The sequence below is a fragment of the Podarcis muralis genome, chromosome 7 (assembly GCF_964188315.1).
Source record: "Podarcis muralis chromosome 7, rPodMur119.hap1.1, whole genome shotgun sequence".
NCBI classification, from domain to species: Eukaryota; Metazoa; Chordata; class Lepidosauria; order Squamata; family Lacertidae; genus Podarcis; species Podarcis muralis.
Genome location: NC_135661.1, coordinates 39,956,695 through 39,982,304, shown reverse-complemented (window position 1 = coordinate 39,982,304; position 25,610 = coordinate 39,956,695). Strand labels below are relative to the sequence as shown.

Here is a 25,610-nt window from a genome sequence, read left to right as displayed (position 1 = left end):
AGACAAAGCAGAAACATGGAACATGTCTGAGCACCAACTTTCTTTACCCCCCTTGATCACTCTCAAGAAAAATACTGTGAATCAATTCTTTACTGAATACTTTGCCGTACAGCCAATCACTGATTTATGGAATTTGTTGTCAGAGGATGTGGTGCTTCTCAGTAAATCAGATGTGGAGGAAAGGACAGACTCATAGAGGAAAAGTCTTGCCAGTGACTATCAGTCTGGATAGCTCAGATGGTAGCATGATACTAATAATGCCAAGATGTTCTGTATGGAACAGCTGCATATTCCTGCAATGCATAGGGTTTGGACTAGATGGTCCTCAGGGTCCAACTCTATGATCTATCAGTCTATGATCTACTCGTCATGGTGGCCATATGGAGTTCACATGCTCACATGCTATCTCTCTCTCTGTGTGTGAGTAGCAATTGTGTGAAACAAATGTGAGAATTGCTATTGTTTCCTGTTTGTGGATGTCCTGTAGGCATCTGACTGGCCACTGTAGGATGCTGGGTTAGATGGACCTGTGCTCTGGTCCAGCATGGCTTTTCTTCAGTTCTTACGTTGCAGAACAAGGAAGACAACAGAAGAACCATTTCAGAAAGAGCCCAGTCAGAAGAGGGGTGACTGCCATACCTTGCAGATTGGATCCCATTCTTTGAAGAGCCACTGTAGGATTTCTTCTTCTCCACAGGCATCACGTCCACGTACCCGCCAGCATTGTCCCCAATGACCCCTGCATGCACAGCAGCCTTGCAGATACTGGAATTCTGAAAGGTCATAGAACAACCACAGTTACTTACGAAGCCCAGAGGCTCAGAGGCATCGCATGGAACTCAACCAATGTTGCATACTAGCTGGGACATTATTCACACAAACACAGTTCCAGGTTATCATTTTGTTATCGCTTGGCCTGTGCCAGGGCTGAGGGCACAGGGCATTCAACACCAGCCCCAGCACTCAGCATCCTGGTCCAAAATAAATCCTCTCTTCCCTCATCGTCAACCGTGACAGCAATGTCCACCCCAGCATCTTTCAAAAAGCAGCATTAATTTTTTTTAAAATAAAATAAAATACAGGCCCATGTATACCTTTATACCAGATCACATTAAAGTTTACCAAAATGTCAAGCCTAACTTGAGAGAATCTCAACAACCATTGACAGATCACTGCATCTTAAAAGCTATTTGGGAAAGAGGGAAATAGCACGGAACACCGAAGCTGTAGGGGAAGCCAGTCTTTGGATTCAAGAGGATTTGTGGATAGGCAGCTACAGAGGAAGAAAGAGCTAAAGCGCGCGCACACACACACACACACACACACACACACACGTTGGAGATCATGGTCTCCCCTCCTTCTCTCCCACCCAAGCCATAAAAGGCAGGTTCTCTTTCATCCCTTTTAACATTTATCACTGCCTCTGTGCTGGCAGCTCTGCCCATTCCGACTGCCAGCTTGATTTGGGGGCTTCTATATATGGTCAAGGAGAGTGGAGGAACACAGCTAAAGCAGATATGCTTTGAATTTGCCTGAGTATGCAGCCACAAAGCATCTAAAACTGGGACATTTAAAATATATATCACCCTGTCCTCAAGAAAGTCACACAGGCCATTATTCTGCAGCTATGCACTACGGAAGCCTCCCTTTCCAATAGTTCTTTCCAAAGCCTTCATTTCCGGGCTGTTCTGCCTTCCAAAATTCACCTCCAGTGCGGTCAAGGCACACCCCTTCCACCCCCTTACCCCCTGGTGTTGCCTTTCGCTTGCTCCCAGCAAGAGTTTCTTATCTTCACTACCAAGTTGCAAAATTATTTAAAGAGGATAAGCCCCAGCACAGGAAGGAATCTCCTCCCTTCCTTAAAAAACAGCAATTATGATATAAAAAGATGGCCAAGCAGCCTCAATTTCTCTATCCCTAGCCTGGAATGCATCCACACCATGCATTTGATAATTTTCAAAAGCAGCTTCTTTACTTATAAATTGATGGAGAATGGGGGGGAAATGAGATTTTTTTGGCACAGTGCTGTGGGAGGAACAAAAACCCATATCAGCAAAATCACTTAACCAACAGAAATGGAGGCAAGAGAGAAAAGAAATCCTGATAACACTTTACTGAGCTTACTGAACAAAAGCTGCATGTAAGTTCACTAGAAAAGAACAGAGAGATTTTGACTTTCTTTGTTCTGGCCTTGTACATAGCAGGGAGACATACAATCAAGCATACAGCCTGTTAATTCTAATTTTGCATGCAATTTTTATGCAAATATGTCTCTTTTTTAATCTTATTTGGGAGGGGTTGCATTTTCTCTTTGTTGGCAATACAAACAGCACACCCCCCCCCAACTGCTGTCCTCTGTGTTGCATTTTACTATTATTTAAAGTCACTATCAAGTTTATGAGTGAATAATAGAATATAAATCTGCTCCTGTCCCCATGCTCCCCCCAAAGTTATTAATTTCAGCAACCTGCTTGTTCAGTGGAGTGGGGAGCCTTGGCGTTGTCACTATTGCCAAACAACCGGGAATCAGAAACCCTTGCTGCAAATCAGATCCCACTCTACATTCTGCTGACCCTTGGCTGTTGTAAGCTGATATTTCAATATGGTTTTCTTTTCTTTTTCTTCCCCTTGGTCTGTTTTAGAAACAGCTGAGCACCATCCCTTGCTCTCTGCAGGGTGGCAGAACGGCATTCTAACTCGGGAAACCACTTTTATGCAGGGTTTTGATGGGCCATCTGGCTTTGATGATAAGCTTTCACTACTTTCAACTGCTTGCTTCCTCAGTTCATCCAAGCCTGGAGTGCGCCTCCGGCACATTTGTGGTCTCATTATTTTGCCACTGATTACAAGCACTCTGGCTCCTTGAGCTCTCAAGAGCGTTTCCAGAGCTACCATGACCTCTTTCCCTGCAAACATACCTTTCCCAAGGCTTCAGTCCTGAGCCAGCTAAAATAGTATGCTGGTTTCTATGGGAAAAAAGTGAGCTTGTCTTTCTTTTTCTTTTTTTAATTCAAGTCACACAGGCCAGAATTAAGTATTCTTTATCCCCATGGAGGAAAGCACACCAAACAGGTCTCAGGGGGAGGGGGAACCAAAAAAAAAGCTTCAGTCTTTATGGGGCTGCAGAGGGGAAAGATGCCTGAGTCCAAGGTCCTCCGCAAAGACTGGTTCCTACTTCCCTATAGCCCTGTGCCGTGATCAGAGTTCATTTTGGATACACATGTACTCAAGCAAATGAGCTAAATCAGGGGTCAGAAAGCTTTACCAGCCATGGGCCAGATCATTCCCAAGGAGATCATCCGTGGGCCGGACTGGCGCAGCGCGACGCTGGAAATCACGTCTGCACATGTCCACGGCACCGGAAATTGCTTCTGTGCATGCCTAGATGCTGAAAATCGTGTCTGCACAGAAGCGATTGTCAGCGTCTGGACATGCACAGAAGCAATTTCTGGTATCTGCGCATGCACAGATGCCATTTCTGGTGCCACTTGGTGAGTCCCTGCGCTGCGCTGCACTGCACCACACCGCACCGCTTTAGCACAGTGCGCGGGGGACTTGCCAAGCGGGCAGCTCAGTTTGCAGGCAGCTCATGGGCCGGTAAAATGGTCTTTGTGGGACGCATCTGGCCCATGGGCCACACATTGACGACCCCTGAGCTAAATGATGTGTAAAGGGCAAAATTTAAAGCCCCAAATGGAAATCTGCTTGGTCTCGATGTTGCAAAAAGTCACCTGCCATATAAAGAACAGGGACCAGTTCACACATGGTCTCTGCACTTGATCACTGCATGCTTCCAAGCAGAAGTAATATAGTATAGTCAATGCGGTGCCCTCCAGGTGTTGCTGGACTACAAATCCCATCACCTTTGACCCAAGGCTGTGCTGGCTGGTGCTGTTGGGAGTCCAAAAACAGTGGGAGAGTGCCAACTACTCATGTGGTTGGAATAGTAGTAGTAATAACGAGAGAGAGTTTTGTCTATGGTGCCATGCAGTCTGTGGAATGGTCTCCCCTCTGAGATACAGAAGGCAACAACTCATACCCTTCAACATTTTCATCCCCCAAAATCACTGGACCTTCAGCACTTTGGCCCGTCTTTGCTGACTCACGCCAGAGTAAGCATCTTTTGCTCCTGTAGTCTGACACGAGAACTCGCACCAGAGTACTGGACCAAAAACTGGGACATTCCAGGATGCAAACAGAAGTTGGGGTTGGCTTCTGTGATTTGGGGATGTTCCGAGAGAGAGAGAGAGAGAGAGAGAGAGAGAGAGAGAGAGAGATCAACTCAACCACTTGAGTGCCAATCTTTATGTGTTGGAAGTGCAATGGAAATCCCAGAGCCAATCCTCCCATAAGGCAGAATGAGACCATGACCAAACTGTGTGCAATCATCAGTTCATCCTGTAGGCATCAAGTGATAACTATGCACACTGGCACATATTTCTTTAGCACAAACCTTCCCTGACCCATCCCCTCCTTCTATCTTATATCCAATTTAGTCCACTACTCATAACTGCCAAAGCCAAGGCAGTTGAGCAGTCATATTTGGGTAGGAAGCCATGCTTCCATTCGACCCACTGCTGAAGATCTGGCAGAAGAGTGCTAACTTAGGATCTAAAGAGGAGTTTAAAAGAAACCAGTTCATACAAAGAAATAGATCTTATGCTAAGGCCACACAGTGTCCAAAACGAGCTTTATCCCTTGCAGGGAAACAACTGTAAGTTTTTGTTTGGGTTTTTCTCCTTTTTTAAAACGCAATTCAAGAAGCTCTACAGTAGGAACAAAATCATCAAATAATTTGGACCATTCTAGCTGTGCAGTAGTAACTTTATTCCACTGCCAACCCACACGTTGATGAAACACTGTCAGGCTCTGTTGCCAGCCAACAATTTTGGAGAGCAAAGATTTGGTCTCCAAACAAGATGGATGTTGTTCTTGAACACATCCCTAATTCAACAGGGAATAAATGTTTTTGGCTCCTTCTGCTGAGCCCTAAGAACTCCTGGTGTGTTAAGCCTCTGTGCTATTGACATGCAGAGGATGTTCACCTTCTGCTATAGAGTATCTCATGGTTTTTCTATCTGCTCAAGGAATCATAAGAATTACAGGCCTGCTCTGTAATGTCCCTATGCCAACCTTCACCAAATGAATGGCCTCTGGGTGCTTTCAACTACAACTCCTCTCAGGCCCAGTCAGCATGACCATTGGTTCCAGCTCAATGCTGTTAGAATACAGAGGACACCACTTGCTCAAGAAATCCTGGGAACTGTAGGCTTCCCAAAGTGCTGAGAATTCTCTTCTGGCAATCCTCTGGCTGCCAGTGAACTACAAATTCTGTCACTTGCCTATAAAATATGAGTCTGCCTCCACCTTACATTTATCACATGGAAAGCAGGTTTGCAACCACATCTTAGCTCAATGTGATAAAACACCCTTATTTATTTATTTATCGGTAAACCGCTTTGAGATTGTTTGGGTAATAAATGGAAGGAATAAACCTCATCCAGCTTTATCTGCCTCTCTTCAGGAAAGCCTTCAGATTTCTCAGTGACACAGCCTGGCTTGCACTCTGGATGTGATATTCAGCCCTCGTAAGAGGGGTTAACTTGCACGATCGGTGGAAGGCGCCCTGTCATTCATAAAACTACAGAAGCCAAAAATGCCACAACAGCTCCACTGTTTATGTACAGCCCATTTTGCCAAGCAGGATGAAAAGAAGGTTACTTACATCTGCGTAAATGTTGGTGCCATACACCGGTGCCCAGTAGGATGGCTCATCTTTGCAGTAAGCTGGGCAGTAAGACCTGAAAGGCAATGCATTGAAATGAGCATCTTGCACCACGGACAGCCAATGAGTTTTTGGACTCCACCTAGGAGGTTTTTGGACTCCACCTCCTGTGAGCCACAGACAGCCTGGCCAATGGTCAGGAATGATGAGAGAGTTGTGGCCCAGCAATATCTGGAGGGCACTGTATGAGAATAGCTGTTTCCCTACAGAGCCACTTTCACTACCCCTTATGTTACAACAATGAGCTTTTAGGCAGGAAGCTCCGGATTCTGTCTCCCACCACCCTACAAAATTTGCCTGGCACATATATATATTTGAACAGGCTTGCTGGATCAAACCAAGAGTCATTGTCAGCTGGTGAAGGAATTTGCTCCTGGGAGTCACCAGCTACTGTTTTTGCAGTTACTGGGCCGGATGGGGAAGAGAAATCCTTACCACTGACTGGTGAGAGGCAACAGGGAGGCAGGATTGGCTCAGTCAGCACCTGCCAAGCTCTGTGGCTATTGACCGGCTAGCAGCTTCAGAAGATATAACCACATTGGGAGCTGCTAGTCAGTCAGGAACTGAATGAAATGCCCCTGCTACTCACTTACCGTATTTTTCGCCCTATAGAACGCACTTTTTCCCCTCCAAAAATGAAGGGGAAATGTGTGTGCGTCCTATGGGGCGAATGCAGGCTTTCGCTGAAGCCTGGAGAGTGAGAGGGGTCGGTGTGCACCGACCCCTCTCGCTCTCCAGGCTTCAGGAGAGCCCCACCGCCAGCCCCACAAGCTCGGGGGACAGCGGGGAGGCACAGTGCGCCTTTCCCTCCGTCCCCCGACTCGGTTAGAAGGCTGGCGGGGGGGAGAAGCCTGCTCCTCCCCGTCGCCAGCCCCGCAAACTCGGGGGACAGCGGGAGGCGCAGCGCGCCTTTCCCGCTGTCCCCCGACTTGGTTAGAAGGCTGGCGGAGGGCTTCCCCCTCCTCCAGCCCCGCAAGCTCCCATTGCGATGCCAAAGCTACACGCAGCTTCGGCATCGCTCTGGGTCCTGTTCTGGGGGCTGGCGTCGGGGGAAGCCCGAGCTTCCCCCGCCCCAGCTCTGCGCCTGGGGGGGGAAAATAATTTTTCCCCCTTTATTTCCCCCCCCCCCAAAAAAAATCTAGGTGCATCCTATGGGCTGGTGCATCCTATAGGGCGAAAAATACGGTACCTCCCAGTGAGGGAGCTGTTTCTGCTCTCTGTGGTGCTGATTGTCCCCACCAGAGAACCATCCCACCAGCTACTGCTGTTTGCTGTGGATTTTCCCAGCCTTCTCTCTGCTTTCACCAGTCTTGCTTTTGACTTCCAAGCTAACAGGCTTATACCATTGTTTAAAACATCCTATGAGTGGCTTTTCATTTTTATGATTGCATCATAGTGCTTTTAATGTTTCTGCATTGCTGAACACCACTCTGATGTTTTGCAAGAGTGCAGCATATAAATACTTTATATGAGTAAAATAAACAAATGAATTTCCCTTTCATTGCAATGGGGACTCATGCAGGGGGAAGTCCTGGGCCACTCATACCCACCAAGGATAACTCCAGCATTTACCTTGGGCAATGAGTGGCTGGCTTCTTGAACTGGCAAAGCTCCGCTACTGTGGTGTAACAATCCAGAGTCTGCACTGTGGAAATGAACACAAGGTCAAGTTGTGAGGTCCATGGGATGGAAGGAAGCACTTGAGACAGACTCCCCATGCACACACCACCCATTGCATATTAAGAGGACCAGTTCCAGGGGTGAGAAGTCCTTGGGCAAAGGCTCCTCTGGTGCTGCTGCAGCGGGATCAAGCAGAGAGAGGAAATATGCATCCTGAGTAGGAGCTCCTGAGTGGCTCAGTCATCCCCTTGAAAGCCTTGCAGCTGCTGATTGGAAAGCAGCCTCTGTTGATGTCGGGAACTGCTAGCCCAGGCATAGGCAAACTCCAGATCTCCAGATGTTTGGGACTACAATTCCCATCATCCCTGACCACTGGTCCTGTTAGCTAGGGATGATGGGAATTATAGTCCCAAACATCTGGGGGGCTGGAGTTTGCCTATGCCTGTGCTAACCAGTCAGTGATAAATGAAACACCCCATGCCGTCCCTGGATCACTAGTAAGGGAGGACCATTAAGCATCCTCTGGTGGACCCCTTCTGTCAGCTAACCTGTCTTGGCTGCTGTGAACCAGCCGGGTCAGGTCACCCTTTACATTTCCCTTGGTGACTCCAGAGTGACGCAAACTCCAAGGGCATGGTGGGAAATTTAAAAGGGAGTCTAAATCCAGAAACTGTTGAGGATCAGAAGCAAAGAAAAATTCAGGGGCCATCCAGGGAGGACAGCTGGTGCTTTAACGGGCATTAGGGTCCTGGAAGCAGCTGGAAGGCAGAGTGCCGAAAGATGCCAGCCCTGCACATCCAAGTCCCTTCTCTTCAAACAGTTTTACACAAAGGAGACATTTTTGAGAGTCTTTATCTTGGAGATCGGCTAAACTGCAAAAAGATTCCTTCATTTAAAAGGAGGGAAGGAATCCAAGGTTGTTGTTTTTTTTGGTTTTTTTTAAGTGGCCTCATTCTTCCTTGTAAGTGTCCTGTCTGGTCTGCACTCTGTTCCTGGCAGATTATAAGTGGCATCCTAACTTTAAAAGGCTTTTGATGGCATTGCTTTTGAAAGTCCCTCTCCCCCCCCTTTCCGTCTCTAACTTTCTAATGCCTTTGTTCAGGCGAACAGGGGTCTGGCACACACACACACAAAAAGCTGTGTTTAGCCTGGATCAGAACTGTAACTGGATGGAAAATGGGTCTGTTTCAGGACAATGCCAGAGTTAGCTTTTGAGTGTTTGTGTGTGTTCTTTTTTTCTTGGAGCTTTCATGCTTTGCTCTTGTCATAATTATGAATATTGTTTTTACAGGCACATGAAAGAGACACACATCTTGATGGCTGGGGTGGCAGGGGAAGCCAAGAGGAAGAGATTGTTTCAGTTCAAAGTAAATTGCAGGACACATTTTGGACCAACCTAATCAAAACTGGGATTTTGAAAGCAGCTCCTTTGCTGTTTCTTGTCACAGATTGACAATGCAACTAGCAATGTTCGTTAGTATTATTATTTTCATTATTATTTCACCTAGATAACAATTTTTACTTGTAATGTTCTTCACCATGTTTTCTGTAACTCTTTGCAACACCTCTGCAAAGTAGGTCACTCCTAATCTCATTTTAGAGATGAGTAACAGCCAGATGCCATCAGAAGATTATTATAATGGAAGAGATTGTGGCTACTTTCACAGCAGTCATTTAAAGGACTATGATAGTACAGCCATGGCTTCCCCCAAAGAACTCTGGGAGCTGTAGTTTGTGAAGGGTGCTGCGAGTTAATAGAAACACCCCTGGCCCCCACACTGTGCTGCAATTCACAGAAGGGTTTAACTAGGGTTGCCATACATCTGGAATTTCCCGGACGTAGCCGGAATATGGCAATAGGAAACAGTGTCTGGGCTCAACAACCTTTGTGTCTGGATTTCCTCTTTTAGAAATATGGCAATCCAAGTTTAACAGTCATTTCCTCTTCACAGAGAACTCTGGGGACTACAACCCTGTGAGGGAATTATCATCCACCAAGTGGCATTCTTGAGTGGAGCTTTGAAATGGGTTCAGCAACACTTGACAATAAGTTGATTGTTGGATCAAGAGAAGCTGTCTTTCGAGTGCTGTTTTACAGAGTGGCTTTGCCAAGCCCTCTGCAAGATCCCCTGTTCTGTCCCCACAACTCCACGTGTCAAACCTGGCCCACAAGAGGTGGGGGAGAGAGCAGCCTGACCTGTCTGCCAGATCCCATCCCCCACATCCTGGATGTAAACCAAAGGCCAGTTCTAGTATAATGTACAGTTCTAGGAAGCTTTTCCATGCCTAACAAACCCCTGAATGGCATGGTATCTTACCAGCTATTATAGGCTCCCTATAAAGAAAACGTACCTGTGACTTTCGAAACAATGAAGGAATTAGAAGGTTTGAATTTGCTGTGAAATGCAAAAGACAGAAAACAAAAAGTATTAACTGGCTGTTTCTAACTAAAAGATATGCACTGAATAAATCAAATCTCCATGCACCATTATAGGAGGACCAGCATCTGTTAGATATCGGAAGTAGGCAGGATGAAAGAGTAAGCATGCATAAATTCCAGATTTTGTAACTGTTAAACAAGCCCCTGCTGCTGGGCGTATCACAAGTTGACCTGCAGCCACTAGCAGGAGTGTGTGTTTGTGTATTTAATGCCATGAAAATACTCACCAGCATTTATTTATTTTTCTGAATTATACTGCAGTTAAAGGCAGAAGAGTAAACAGGCCATTTTTCTGTGATCATTTGGCCACCCCTAAAGGAGTCTGAAGTTTGAAACTTCAGGTTTCTCAGATTAATAATAGTATGTCAGGAACTCCATTTCATAGGTGGAGAAGGGACCAATCAGAAGATAATGGAAGTCACACACATAGCCATGGCTCAGCATTTCCTTAAAGCGCATCACTGCTGAAGCTGGAGTTAGACTTTCTCTTCTGCAGATCCTGATTTATCCCCTCTCTCTTAATACTGGAACTCGAAATCTTCCTGTGAAACTGAATGACAGGACATTCTGGATGGGCAGATGAAAGTACAGTGGCACCTCAGGTTACAGACGCTTCAGGTTACAGACTCTGCTAACCCAGAAATAGTACCTCGGGTTAAGAATTTTGCTTAAGGATGAGAACAGAAATCGAGCGGTGGCGGTGGCGCGGCGGCAGTGGGAGGCCCCATTAGCTAAAGTGGTACCTCAGGTTAAGAACGGTTTCAGGTTAAGAACGAACCTCCGGAACGAATTAAGTACGTAACCAGAGGTACCACTGTAGTTTTTTGCAGAAAACACAATGGAATTCACCCCCCAATTGCTTAGATACTTTAAAGGGGGGGGGGGGATAAACAAATTCACAGAAGATAAGGCTATGAGCCATTAGATCTAAGCAGAACCTCCACATTCAGTGGCAATATACCTCCAAATATTTGCCCATGGGCAACAGAATAAAGGGAAGGCTACTTCTTTCAAGCCCTATTTGCAGGCTTCCCAGAGTCTTCTGGTTGGCCATTGTAAGGAAACACTATCCTGGGCTAGATCTGGCTAGATCAATCTTGTGATGTCCATATGCCCTTGACTACAGAGCCTTCCAGGCAGCTCAGTAAATGTAGAAACCAACTGGTGAGTGCATCAGGCCCAAGTAAAAATCTGATCCCACCAAAACCATCACCCAGAATATTTACTGCTCAGATTTCCCCCCGTGGTAAATTACCTTGATGATTGGATGCCATTTCTTGAAGACTTCACAAAGAAATCTGCTCTGCCTTTCCTGGTGATGTCTACCAGGCCTCCTCTGTTATCCAGCACCCCAGAATGGATGGCAGCCCGACATATACTGGATGACTGCAAGGAACATTATTTTTACAGAAGACAGTTAATAGAGTTTATTTGTAAGACTCTTCCTAGCTGATAAATAGCTTGCATTTTTGGTAGCAGTCTCTCATTAATCCAGAGCAGGGGTCATCAATGCGGTGCCCCTGGGTGCCACAGTGCCCTCCAGTACCCCCCTATGGCACCTGGAAAAGGCCTCAATAAATATTCTCCCCCAAAAAAATCTGTAATGTATGGGAGACTGTTTGCTCTTCCTGCTCAGTTTCTGTTTGTTCTGGCTCAGCTTCTCCCACATTGAATACATCCCCTTAAACATGCCCATGTGCCATCAGATTCCAGAACACCCTCCCTCCCTTTAGTTCTGAACAGAGGAGAGGCTGAAAGAGTTTCTCTCTATGAGTGAGTATAGTGGTGATTAATGAAGATGGGTTTTTTTCCAATGATTGCATCAATTTGTGGCCCTCTTTTTCTGCTCTTTTAGATCTGAAAGCCATTTTGTGTTGTGTCATGTCCCTATGGCAGCAATCTTGTAACTGATGCCCACAGGGCTGTCTCAAAATCCTGAACTGATCTAGTGGCACTTGCCATTCATAGCCTACAAGCCACAATTAATATGGAGCATAGCTGACAACATTGATTTTCAAAATACTAACACACACACACACACACACAGATTGGAACAAGTACAAGGGAAACCTGGACTTCAAGGGGTGGAATGTAAAATTTGTTGATTTTATTTGCTGATCACTAAATGAATGCTACTGTTTCTGTGCTTTGGTTTTATTGTAGATCTTTTAATTTTAGTTTTATTATTACAATAATAGTCTTTAAATTGTACATTGCCCTGGAAGTTTATGTTGAAGGGTGTGGCTCATACATTTTGTATATAAAATGCTTGCCGTTATTAGAGACAGAGCCAAGAGGAATGTGACCTATCAGGAGTAAGCTAGAGCAGTATCTGTCTGGATGGAGCCAAGGTAAGGCCTAGCTAGTGATGCATGATGTCTAGCAGAATTTCGAGCTCCAATAGAATCTGGAGCTTCTTCATTCTGCAGACATCCCAGTTTTGGAGGCCAGACATCATGCATTTATTTATTTTTTATGGGAGTGGCCCTATTGAACTGAAAGCCACCTACACAGAACACAAGGCTGTGATTGTGTGCTTGGCTTTTATCCAGGGTGAGTATGCCTGGTGGTTCTATCATCACGCAGGTCACTAAGGCACATCATTATCCTCCATTTCTTGGGACTTGCAAATATCTCTCTGTTTATTACTTTATTACTTACGCTTTCATAGGTGAAGGTTCCGAACACTTTTGCGTTATTGTTCAAGCAGCCAGCAGGACACAGGTATCTAGCAAAAAAAATGAGTATAGTTAGCCATGTAATAGTCTTCAAGCCTTTAGGAACTATCTGTAGACCCTGCCTGAAACAGAGAACCCACTTTTTATTTTTATCATACATTCCGACTTGCCCATTCTTCTATGTCTCTCTCTTGTTCCTCCCTCCCTTCATTTTTCCTCCTTCTTTGAACCCCAAATGAATAAAAACTTCCCCTGAAATGGGGTGATAAGGATGGATTTGTTTTAAGTTTTCATGTGTGCTGAAACTCAGTCTAAGTTTTGTTGTTTTAAAATCATTGAACCATATCAGTTAACAAACATGGATACATATGCTATAATGTTATTGTTTTAGTTAAATAAGTTGTTTAAATTGTTATTAAGGAAATGATTATTTTTCTCCTTCCAATAAAGTACAGCAGAAAAGTTGTCCAAATATAAATAATAATTTCATAATTACGTGTCTTTGTATTTCTAATAGTATAACCAAATCACTAATTTTTGATATAACTGTAAAAACTACTTTGAAAATTTATTATTCAAAAAATGAAACCTTCATCTGGTTGTAAATATTAAGATTATACCAGCAAGAATAGGTCTTTCTGTAAAAAAAAATTATTTAAATTAAGTCTTACTGACTAGTGACTTAAATGGACACACGACATTTCAAGAAGCACTTTTCAATGGCAAAAAAAAATTTAAAACTCCAATAGAGCTAGGCTGAGTGTGGGCTATGTTGCAAAAGCAAGTACTCAGACTCCACTGATTTGCAAATAAAATGTTGTGCAGCTTTACTAACCTCATTTGAACTACCCACGTTTTTAAGGAGAAACAATAACAAAAAAAAGCAATGCATAAAAACGGAACACCATCCCCACTCTACGTTTTCAAACAACCCTCTCTTTAATACCAATGTTTGGTTTGGATTTGGCATGCTTCCCTCCCCAGTCCCCCCCCCCCCAACACACACAAAAACCCCAAAGTGATAAACTGTACTGTACTTAAACTAAAACCATCACACGCAGGCTAGGTGGGTGGAGGCAATTGATGGTCCAGCTGAGATAAGTAAACATTGCTGGAGCGAGGGTGCTGAAAGGTCAGTGCCAACATTAGCCAAACAGTGTCGGCCACTTTGGGAACTGCGGGTTACACATCGCAGGCACTTGCACGAAATCAACTGAGGCCCCTTAATCTTGGCTGAATTTGGCTGCGTCATTTGCATGAACGGGCCCTGAAAGGCTGGCTTCATAGACAAGGGGATTCTACATAGCCACTGGATCAGTGTCACAACAAACAGAGCACAACCCATCTTTTGCTTTGAAAATATAGTGAGACTTTGCCAAGGGTGAGGCCTCTGCTTTCCCAGCAAGGTGGGGAAAGGAAAGAGAGGGAGGGAGTGATTACCTGTTACATGTCGATCCTTTGCATTTATCCCTCATTTTGGTGTCACACTTGATCACTTGTGCTGGAAGGGGGAAGAGAAAATATAGAACCATCAGCAGGGCAAGTACTGTAACAGATATCCACATGGTCACACTTGTGTAGATGAAGCCTTCAAGCTGTTGCTAGACTACAACTCCCATCATCCATGACCATTGACTATGCTGGTGATGGGTGTTGGAGTCCAACAAGATCTGCAGGGCCACAGCTTCCCCAGCCTTGGTCTAGAAGCTTTAAGGGGGTTCTCCCTTTAAAAAGCTACAGGTGACCAAAAATTCCCTTGCAGGTTTGTTTGTTTTTTTTTATATATATATTTTAAAAGGATCTTGAAACTCAGGAGAGGGAGACAGTAATGCTCTCTTACTCATGTAAGACACAGCAGTTGGCTTTTCTTTCACAGGTTTTGTGGCTTTGGGCTTCCACACAGGTTTGCTGTCCGACACCTGGGGCGTCTCCACTTCGTTGGTCTCTTCGGTCTCGGGTTTTTGGACATAACCATCATCTTTTTTCATCCCAGCAGGTTGAAAGAAAAAGCATCTTGTTAATATTTAAGGTCAGTGGGGCAGGTGGTGGAGGCGCAGGGGATGGAGCGACTGCTCCCTTTAATTTACTTAGGGGGGTTGGCTGCATTGCCTAGAAGTTCGCTCCTGCTTGAAAGCTTAAAATGCAAAGCAAACAGAAGGGGAAAGTGGGTCGTTCTCCTCTAAAGGTCACACCCACACCACCACAGCACCTCTGTGGAGAGTACATTACAGATCCCAAGATTCTTTGGGGAAAGCCATGTGTTTTATATTTACGGTGTGGCTTTGACTGGAGTATGAAGTAACAAACAAGACCTGTACAAATATAAAAATTACTATCTGATTAGCCCAGGCATAGGGAACCTCACACCTGGGGGCAGGCATCAAATGGAGACCTCTATGCCTCTCTGTCCAGCCCATGAGATATCCCCAAGGCACGTCCATTTATCTTCCAAGGCCACAATCTCTATTGGCCTCGCTTTGCACCCTCTGGGAGTATTTTTGCCTGGCTGGCCTGCCCTGGATCTCTGATTGTGACTCGTGCTTTCCTAGATGGGGACTAGAGAAGGGTATGTGAGTTTGGTGTAGAAGCCAGCCCACTGCACATCAGTAACCCTGGCGTTCATTGTGTTGCCACCGGCAAAGTTCTACTCAAAGTAGACCCACTGAAATTGATGAGCCTCAGTTGATTGTGTCCAATCATTTCAGTGGGTCTGCTCTGAGTAGGACTAACATTGATACAGCCCATCTAGTCCAGCATCCTCTTCTCACAGTGGCTCACCAGATGCCTGTGAGAAACCTGAGCGCAAGCACACTCTGCCCCTCCTCATCCATGGCTCTCAGTAACTGGAATTCAGAAGCATTACTGCCTCTGACTATGGGGTCAGAACCATACAAAGGGAGAGCGGGTGGGCCTTGAAGCTAACCCATCAACAGCAAGCAGCTGGACAGCAAACTGAGCAAGCACACAGATCCCCCTCCCTTTGGTCACAGCCTTAAGGGGAAAATACAGTTCTACATTGGCATCTATGCATATGCATTAGCATACACCAATTCTCTTGACATCTTGCAAACCATTTAACCACGTACCTTTGTAACAGAGATTATTCTGGCACCTTCCTCCATAGCTAGGCGGGCATTCAGAACACGGCCTGCCGTTTTTATAAGGTGCTTCTCCAATCCAGTTGCCTCTGAAAAGTGAGCACACATTTTGAAAGTTCCTTAATTCCTCCTCTCTCAAGCATCCTCTGTTCCACACTTTAACATATGCAGTTGCTTCACTGGACTGTTCCAGGCCAGTTGCCTGGATCTTTACCCTCCTGAGGCCTCTAAGCACCGTGGAGTTACGGAAGAACTGAATGTCCTTACTGTACTTACTCAATGATAGATTACTGTAAATATGGGAAAAGATTGCTCCCTTCCACAAATGTATAGCTGAGCAGCACTCTAGCGATAACTTGGCAGAGTTCAGAAGTGAAGCTGCCTTTTTATATACCTCACAACCAGCCAGTCACTGACAGGCTTTTGCCACTGGCTCCCCCTCACTAGTTCCACAAAGCCGTTAGTCAAGGCTGCCTCCATTTCTTTCCTCACAGGACATTCAGGTGGCTGGAGGAACTTAGCACGGATGTTCAGGTCTTCCCCACTCAGGAACATGTTCCATTCCCCATCCTGGAGAGCTTCCGAAGAGTCTTCCAAGAGATCCAAAATACTAGCTGTGATGTGTGAGCCAGACAAATTGCCAGTGTCTGGGAACATCAGACTCACACAATGTTTCCTTCATGCTAACCCACTCATCCTTACTGGGCAGAAATCACTCAGCACCAAATTTGTCTTCAGGAGAGGCGAGAGACCTATGTTTGAGCCACGCCTGTCCAGAAACACACTTCTCAAAACATTCAAGGAGCGGGAGCTGCCATTTTGATACAAACAAGCCCGCAAGGTTCGGATTAAGGATACCTCTGTTCCACCTCCACTGTCAGGGAATCTGTTGGTGGGGAATCACAGGTGAGCAGAGTGTTGTGCTCATGTTTGGCTTGCAGGCTTCCCGTAGACATTTGACCAACCACTGTGATGCTGGACTAGGCGGGCTATTGGTCTAATCCAGCAGACTCCTCTTATATTCTTAAGTGATGGAAGCACTGGTGGGGTCCAAAACTGATTACATTTCCTCAACCCAGCCTGGTGTTCAACATTGGTCTTTACACTATGGGGCTGTCTCCAGTGTTCTCCAGTGTTTGCAAGCATGAGGGCGGGCTCTTGCTACAGCAGATAGGTGACTTTTAACTATTGTGCAACAGATAAATTGAATGTAACAGTTGCTCTAGCAATGGATTGTGCAATCTGTTGTGCAACAAAGTTACCAGCAATCTGATTATCTGCTTGCACAACAATGTTCTGCTGGTGCAACACATTTGGCCAGCAGATAAGTATACCACTAGGTGACTTTAACTTAGCATTACATTGGATACAATCCCCTGTCTTTTATGTCACCAGCAGTGCCAGCAGTGTCCCTAACTGACCCATTGGGCTTTGGCATTACTCATAACCAGAAAGACAGTTGGAAATAGCCTGCCCAGTTCCTGCCAACTGAGATAAAATATGCACAAAACTGCAATTACCGGTACTTCAGCTTGCATCCCTTATAGAGACAGGTGAATCAGTGCCTATCAAGTTCTCATCTTTCCAGCCCTAAGTTCAGCTCTCCACATATCCACATCTGTTTGTGGGTTTTTTGAAAACAAAGTCCTCATGAAAATTCATCACCCCCTCATAATGTACACATTTTGGCACCTAATCAATTGCATTTTTACATATTATTTTCACTAATATATGCAATCTTTACCCTCCTTTTCTGCATATTACTTGGCTGGAGAATTGCATTGCAACATTCAGAAAAGTGCAAATTTCAAAGGATCTCTGTGCTTCAGTTCATATGTTGTTTCAGAAAACCCAAATGTGTTAGATTCCCCTTTAAAGAGGAAGAGAAATGAATGTAACCCCGTTCCCAATTCCTTACTTAGGAGAGTAGTTGCAGACCAGGTAGACAGCATTCTCCCAGATTTGGCCCCACACGTCCATCCTTTTGCAGACGTTCACAGCACAGCCAACCTTATTTGTCGTTGCCCAGACCACCTGCAAATGGGCACAAGGGCACAAATGATGTCAACACTCACCACACGAGATCAGTCCTCTAGCATTTTCACATCTGCCCACTTCTGGCAGACTTGTAACAAGAAGCAGCAAGTTCCAACAGAAGCCCCACCCTGTTTTCCTTACCTGTGTGTAGTGGGTGCACATCGGTCCTGAACATCTCTCTGGACACCAGGGATTACATTCGTGGGGATAGGGATAGGTATAATCTTTCACTTCATCATACCAAGACTGGACATGGAAAGCTGGAGAGCGATACCTAAGGAAAACAAAGATATGTTCCAGTTCTGGTGGAAGATTCGGAGCAGATAAAAGGCAGTGCCTATTCCTGCAGCAAGGGATGCGGGTGGTGCTGCGGTCTAAACCACTAAGCCTCTTGGGCTTGCCGATCAAAAGGTCGGTGGTTCGAATCCCCGCGACGAGGTGAGCTCCCGTTGCTCGGTCCCTGCTCCTGCCAACCTAGCAGTTCGAAAGCATGTCAAAGTGCAAGTAGATAAATAGGTACCGCTCCGGCGGGAAGATAAATGGCATTTCCGTGCACTGCTCTGGTTTCAGTGTTCTGTTGTGCCAGAAGTGGCTTAGTCATGCTGGCCACATGACCCGGAAAAACTGTCTGCGGGCAAATGCCGGCTCCCTCAGCCTGTAAAGCGAGATGAGCGTCGCAACCCCAAAGTCATCTGCAACTGGACTTTACTGTCAGGGGTCCTTTACTTTTTATTCTTGCAGCACCTAGTTAAACTATGGCACTCACTCCCACAGGAAGCAGTGGTGGCCTCCAACTTGGAAGGCTTTCAAAGAGGAGATGACAAATTTGTGGAGAAGGCAATCAATGGTTACCAGTGTGGCATAGTGGTTAAGAGCGGTAGTCTCGTAATCTGGGGAACCGGGTTCGCGTCTCCGCTCCTCCACATGCAGCTGCTGGGTGACCTTGGGCCAGTCACACTTCTTTGGAGTCTCTCAGCCCCACTCACCTCACAGAGTATTTGTTGTGGGGGAGGAAGGGAAAGGAGAATGTTAGCTGCTTTGAGACTCCTTCGGGTAGTGATAAAGCGGGATATCAAATCCAAACTCTCTTCTTCTTCTCTGCCTCTACAGTCCGAGGCACTCATGCTTCTGAATACTAGTTGCTGCATGTTGCATGAGTGCTCTTGTGTTCAGGTCCTGCTTGCTGGTTTCCCATAGGCATCTGGGTGGCAACCGTTAGAATAGGATGCTAGACCAGATGGGCCATTGGCCTGGTCCTACAGGCTCTTCTTGTGTTCTTAATCGGGCAGAGAATACCATTGCCTCTCTTGAGTATATGGCAGAGTACCTTTCTCACACAGTCAAGAATCCACAACAGAAGAAAAGCCCAGCTGGATCAGACCAGGGCCAGTCTAGCCTAGCCTCCTGTTTCCCATCTTGCAAGAGATGCACCATGAATTTCTCCACAAGGTTTTTTTATATGCCACTTTGCTGGGGAAAGAAGTGGAGATGAGCCCTGGACTGACTCCAGAATGGTATACGTGTGGGCAGGTTGGGACTGGTGACTTTTAGCAACTGAGCAGAATGGAATTTCCCCCCTTAAAAATGGGATTCAAAGTGAGTTGCATTATAAAGTTCTGAGCATGAAATCTCCCACGCTGTTTCTTTTTAGGAGCCCTCTCATTCTCTGGGGACATTAATGAAGAGAAAGCAAAATCTCTTCAGAAACTCAGGGACTCTCTTTTCACCAGGCTGCAGGTGTAGCAAAATAAATAACAACTTCACCATTAGGCTGTGTGGGAAGTGGAAGATATAAACCCTGAATTGAAAGTAGGGAGTGGAGCTCAGCCCACTCTCCAGTTGGCAGCCAGTTCTTCAAATTAGGAGCTGGCAAAAACATTCAGCTGCATCAACAAGCATGATTTCTTACCCTGCCCAGTACAGTGTTAGGATGAAGCCTTCAACTGGGATTATGGAAAGTACGCTCCCTCTTAGTCCACGTTATGTGCTCACAATCAGGGAATGAACCCAAAGTGCCTAGCAGGCTACAGAGCCTAGCAGGACATGGGTTGACACTAAGGATTAAGGAGCTTAGCCATTTGGACGTCGTGTTCTGTCACCAAATATGGATTTCTGTAGGTTACAGAAGATTCTGCCCTGGCTTCTGTCTTGCTACTGACTTTCTGCTTCGTCTTGGACCATTTCCCTGCCTGCATCATATCACCAACATTCTTCCTAATGGAGAAAATTCATGCAGCACAGAGTAATTTAAAAAAAAACAAAAAACCCAAACATATAGGAAATGTGTGTGACAACAATAGCTCTGCAATCCTGGAGTATGAATGGTCCGGGCATTTAAACCAGGATACATATCAGAGACATTTAAATGCTGCTCCCTGTTGCATGGTTGAGCCACTGCCACAGACCAGGAGGGGGGCATCTAAAAGTTGTGCATTGGCAGTGGGAAACTAAACAAGTTTCCATTGATGAGTGAAGCTCAACACATGCAGAGGCTCTATTGATAGGAAGAGTGTGTGGAGAGAAGACCTGTATTTAGAATAAACCTTCCTATGGCATTTCCGCCTGCCTAAAGGTAAAGGTAAAGGGACCCCTGACCATTAGGTCCAGTCGTGGCCGAATCTGGGGTTGCGGCGCTCATCTCGCTTTATTGGCCAAGGGAGCCGGCGTACAGCTTCTGGGTCATGTGGCCAGCATGACTAAGCTGCTTCTGGCAAACCAGAGCAGAACACAGAAACGCTGTTTACCTTCCTGCTGGAGGGGTACCTATTTATCTACTTGCACTTTAACGTGCTTTCGAACTGCCTACACACTTGTAAATTTGCCATATGGGCGTGGTCTAAAGGCTTCTATACTACAACCACTTAACTACGTACTAGTAAATCACATTGAATTCAATGGGGCTTGCTCATGAGTAGATATGTGTAGAACTGTGCCTTGCTTGGCTTGGTAGCCATCTTAGATTCATTCATTATCTGTCTTCATAGTTAAATTCTTATCCCACCCTTTCTCCCAAAGGAGCTCAGGGCAGCAAGCACAGACACCATAAGACAATTAACACATCTTACCTGCCCCAGTGAACAGCCAGATTTTGACCAATAGACCTAAGGAGGGTGGCAGGCCCATGATCCCAAATGCATTCATGGGCCCAGGACTCGGCCGATCTCTCCAGCTCATCGTCCCATCTCTATGTGGAAGAAAGACAGAAAGGCATTAGAGGAGGCAAAATGAAGATGGCGGCATTTTCCAACCAAGCCTCAGAATTAAACCCAAAGAAGCAAGACATTGAGTGTGTCTCAGTACGGAATGTTGCAGAGCATCCTTGCATTCCAGGAAAAGAAGAAGTGCTTATACTGTGATGTTATTTCCATATTGGGCATCCTGTCCAGTTTGTGGGAAAAGGTTGCTTTAACTGTTTAGAGGTCATGCAGGAAGACTAGCACTTGCAGCCTGAACATCAGAAAGATTGGGAAAGAACTGGAACCAGTGGAGGCTGGTCCTTTGGTGTGAATGGGGCACTGACCCACCAACCTCAGTCCACCCTCAGTTTGCATCCACCTGCCCAGCCATCTTACTTAACAACCAGTCCAGAGGTGGTACTGCCTGTTAGCTTCCCCCTCCTCTGTCTCAGCACTGCTCCTTGTAGAACTCAGCAGGAAGGAGGGTGGGACAAAACTGGAATCAGTTGGCTCTGCCAATCACTGGCTCTGATCCTGCCCATCAATGGCTCTTTGTGAAGGTGACTTACAGAAATGCATTGCATTAGGGAGGAATTGCTGGCCAAAAAGAAATATGCATCCCATAATTTCTTTTTTTTTTTTAATGGAAATAAATTGTAATTGCGGAGAAATGATGAAATAGCTATGGGCATCATGTGGTGAGTACCATGGAAATTATGGGAAGGTTGGTGCCTTTTCCCCCCAAGGGAACTGACTTTTATGATAACACGGGGATGATGAGGAAACCAGCGCACTGCTAAAGCTCCCATCATCCCTGACTGCTGGCCATGCTGGCTGGGAGCCCTACAACAACCAGAGCATCACAGGCTCCCCAATCCTGTGCTATAAGCATCATCATCATCCTGCTTGTGCTAGAGTGCTAATTGGGACATAGCACTGAGTTCGGCTTTACTGGGAGTGTTTTCTTCTTTAAAAGAAAAGAGGTGTTTCACAGGCATATAAAATTGGCAGTGCAGCATCGAATCATAGGTTCAACATAAATGTAAACCAAGCCCATGCCAAGACAAGGTAAAAGTACCTGGCTTTCTGGCAACCCTGCATTGTGTTTGGGTCATTTAAGTACATCCCATGCTTAGATCGTGTAACTTTTCTGAGCCAAAGCATGGTGAGGAGTTGGGGAGGGGGATTTGTTAAACTCGAGCCAAGAACACATGTTCTTGCAAAGCGCTTCAAATTAGCACCAGCTCTAGTTGGAAGCATTTGCTATGGGCGTGCAGAAAATAAAACCATTTGTGATTGCTAATCCCCTCTCCGGAGGAGCTCCTGGACTGAAAAAGAAAAGCACCAAGGACTCACTGGCTTGTGTGTTGCTTGCACTGAAACACAAAGGACTTCAAAGCTCCGTTTGTATTCCAGAGGTGAATGCTGATGATTTCCAAGTCCTATTAGGTAAATATGACTCGATGAAAGGCGGATTATGAGCCAGCCCCAGGAGAGTCGTTTAGAGTTGGCCTTTCTGCTTGGTCTGTGAGACTCTTTTATAGGCTTCATGGCCCCCAGGAAAAAAGGGGGGCAGGGAACACATGAGACAAGCACACTGAGCGAAAGCAAAACATGAAGCTGTAACCATGCTGGATGAGTAAATAGACATTAGCCTGAAGTGTCTTCTGCTGCTGCTGCTGCTGCTGCAACACTGAGCTGCAAGGAACCCAAAAGCCAAGGAAAATACGTCTCAGCTGTGTGTTTACTTTCAGAGAAGCAGCAGGGCCATTTCTGCCCTCATAAGCATTGGAACCGCCTGCTGTCTGCCCAGCCGTAACCGAAGCTGTGATTCTAAATAGATTTGCAGCTGGAGACTGCACACGACGGGGACACCATGTCTTTCGTGCACCTGGCCACCAAATTATGGAGAGCAAGAGATCACACCCAATTTAACATCCTGAGGATCTTAGCTTTCATTGCAAAGATTATAATTGTGTGTGTGTGTGTGTGTGTGTGTGTGTGTGTGTGTGTGTGTGTAAGACTCTAGCAGAGCCATGCCAAGTGCCTGAAAGGTAATCCAGGGATGGGTAACATGTGGTCCTCCAGATGTTTTTGGACCATGTTGCCCATCAGGTTCCATGAAACACTTGAATTGCTTTTGCCACAATAAATCATGCCCACTCGCCCATCAGCTGACATTGGCTGATGTGTGGGAAGACAGTGTATTTATTAATCCTGTATCAGCCACAGCACCTGCTTCCAGCAGGGAACAGGATCCTGCAGCCCAGACGGCAGGATTTAATCTCAGAAGTTAAAGCCCTTTGCTTTAAGTGAGGAGATGGGTGAAGTGTGGAGACTGCCTTGAAGCGCTTGGCTGCAGACATCTAGAGCTTAAAAGGGAACAGATGAGAGTCTCTTTCCCTCTCCTTTTCAGTTTGAAGCACAAGGAGTTTTGACAAGTGGGCAAACCCACTCATCTCTCAAACTTAGCCCACAAAGCAGATCTTTTGGAGGATCTGAGCCATGGAGCAAAAAAAGCTTTCCCACTCCTGCCAACCTGCCTTCTTTGTTGTAGTATCACAGAATTTGGCTTCCTAATTGGGGTAGTCCTTTACACATCAACACCACTCCCAAAAAGAGAATGAAGAAGGTGCCAAATTGCATAATATTGGCATACGCTAATTTATACATTTAGATGCAAACAAAATAAATCCCTCAATTCCTATTTTATTTTTCATTTTTATATGCTTTTATGTTGCTGTTTTGCTGGTTTTAGGTTGTGCTTTTGTTTTAATGATATTGTTTCTTTGTTTCACATTGTATGCCACTTATTATAAAAAGATTAAGTGGCTTATAAGTGCTTTAAAATAAATTAAATGAATTAGTTATTTGAATACATACAGGAGACTCTGCAACATAGCAAGGAAGACTGCGGCCAGTTTGCTTGCTCTTGTTGACTGCTGGCAAGGTGCTGCAAATTATTGGTGGGCAACATCAAGACCCTCCTGCTCTCCCCTCTTAAGTGATGTTTACCTTAAGCCTCCTTACTTTGCCAAACCTTTATTAGGCATTACAAATATAGGCCATCATAAAACATCCATATATAAAATCTTAAAATATATACCTTAAACCAGGCATGGAGCAGACAGGACAATCAAACAGAGGAGTCTCCTCCTGCCAACAGAGGACACCTTCAAAGAGAGAACTGCTCTCTATAAGGTAGGGTACATGGACACTTATTCACATTCTGACTCATTAGTCTGTGGAAAACTGGACCTATATCAAACGCATTCCAAAGGCTTAGGATTTCCACATAAATGTGTTAAGGGGTGTGTGTGTGTGTGTGTGTGTGTGTGTGTGTGTGTGTAATAGAAATTTCTTGGAAAGGATTTATAAATTCCTCTTTCACTGACAAAACCTGGATGACAAATAGTAAAGGACTTGGAAAGCTGCTGGGCTAAAAATATTTGTTTTTCTGTTTTCACCACATCTAATTTTTAAGGTGCTATTTTTGAAGAAAATAACACTGCTTCCTTTTCTCCCCGGAAGGTGAGAAACTCACCTCTGGTTCTTATGGGGGAAACATGAGAAATGGTCTCGTGCCACCTGAATTGCCTCTGGGAGAGAGAGGAGGGTGAGTGAGGAGCAATGCTCCTTGGGTGTATATAGCCTTAGATGTGCATCAAAGGGCTTTGGCTCAGTGGTAGAGCAACTGCTTCGCATGTGGAAGGTCCCCAGTTCGATCCCCAGCGTCTCCAGGCAGGGCCGGGAAAGACTCCAGCATGAAACCCTAGACAGCGTCTGCCAGTCAGTACAGATGATACTGAACTTGATGGGCCAATGGTCTGGCCCCTATAAAGCAGCTTTCTATGTTCTATGCATCATCACTTTCAATAATGGACATTCAAACAAGCCGGCTGAGATACATTCCATTCTTCCAGAATGTGTCATTTCTGAATCAGGGACACCCATCTTGATGGGCCCAAGACCCATCCCAGTGGACTTCATGGTTGAGCAGGAATTTGAACCAAGGCCTCCTTATCTGAAGTCCAGCACAACACACTGGCCCTCTGTGTTATTCAGGGATCCTCTGGGGAGGGAATTGGGCTCAACAGGTCCATATTCACAGCCCATCTAGCTTTACTTTCTCCTCCAGAATTCATTGGGAGGCATTTAGCACCAAGAGTAGACCCACCCTCCTCATCAGCATAGCTCCACCCTGAGTTTCACAGCTTGGCCAGGCGAGGCCATGACAGAGCCCTGGCAAAAGAGCCTTCTTTTTTTTCTAGCAAGAGAGGTTGAGCGAATAACCAAACTATGCAGAGGGTAGCCCTGGGTTGACCTGACCTACTAACAGTTCCTTTCCAGCTGCAATGACTCAAGAAGCTGCAATCTGAGCTGAATTTGCTTCAGGAAACCACTTGAAGGAGAAACTCCTTGTTACTGGAATTTGTTAACAGGCATATGGCCTAAATGAGACCAAAAATAGGTTAGTCTCCAGGGCCAGGCTGAAGAATGGAGATACAGTCAATACAGGGATGGCACCCAAAATGTGATGCTTCCCTCCCATCCTAAGTCAAGGAGTCCGTTATGAAGCTGGGCCATAGCCTGAGGGCCACACTCCCTTCTGAGCAACCTTCTGGGAACCACATGCTATAGATGGCCAGGACCAGAGACAAAAGTGGACAGAGCAACACATAAGAATGTTCCTTCTCTTCAGTGGGCCAGTTTCTCCACATTCACATGCCACACTCTTATCTTCCATGCTTTTTCCTTTCTTTTTTAAGAACACAG

General features: G+C 45.6%; 1 protein-coding gene across 1 annotated transcript in view; it reads right to left on the bottom strand.

Moving 5' to 3' along the window:
* The window catches only part of CRISPLD2 (cysteine rich secretory protein LCCL domain containing 2), a 45,143-nt gene that overhangs the window by 4,605 nt on the left and 14,928 nt on the right, over nt 1–25,610 (bottom strand). Inside the window, exons 3-14 of the mRNA XM_028740082.2 lie at nt 20,724–20,842; nt 17,800–17,932; nt 17,540–17,655; nt 15,610–15,710; nt 14,364–14,501; nt 13,964–14,024; nt 12,507–12,573; nt 11,101–11,231; nt 9,758–9,801; nt 7,358–7,430; nt 5,726–5,801; nt 640–773 (exon numbers count right to left, since the gene is read on the bottom strand). Coding sequence (XP_028595915.2) covers nt 640–773; nt 5,726–5,801; nt 7,358–7,430; nt 9,758–9,801; nt 11,101–11,231; nt 12,507–12,573; nt 13,964–14,024; nt 14,364–14,501; nt 15,610–15,710; nt 17,540–17,655; nt 17,800–17,932; nt 20,724–20,842 — 1,193 coding nt within the window. The remainder of the gene's footprint in view (nt 1–639; nt 774–5,725; nt 5,802–7,357; nt 7,431–9,757; nt 9,802–11,100; nt 11,232–12,506; nt 12,574–13,963; nt 14,025–14,363; nt 14,502–15,609; nt 15,711–17,539; nt 17,656–17,799; nt 17,933–20,723; nt 20,843–25,610) is intronic.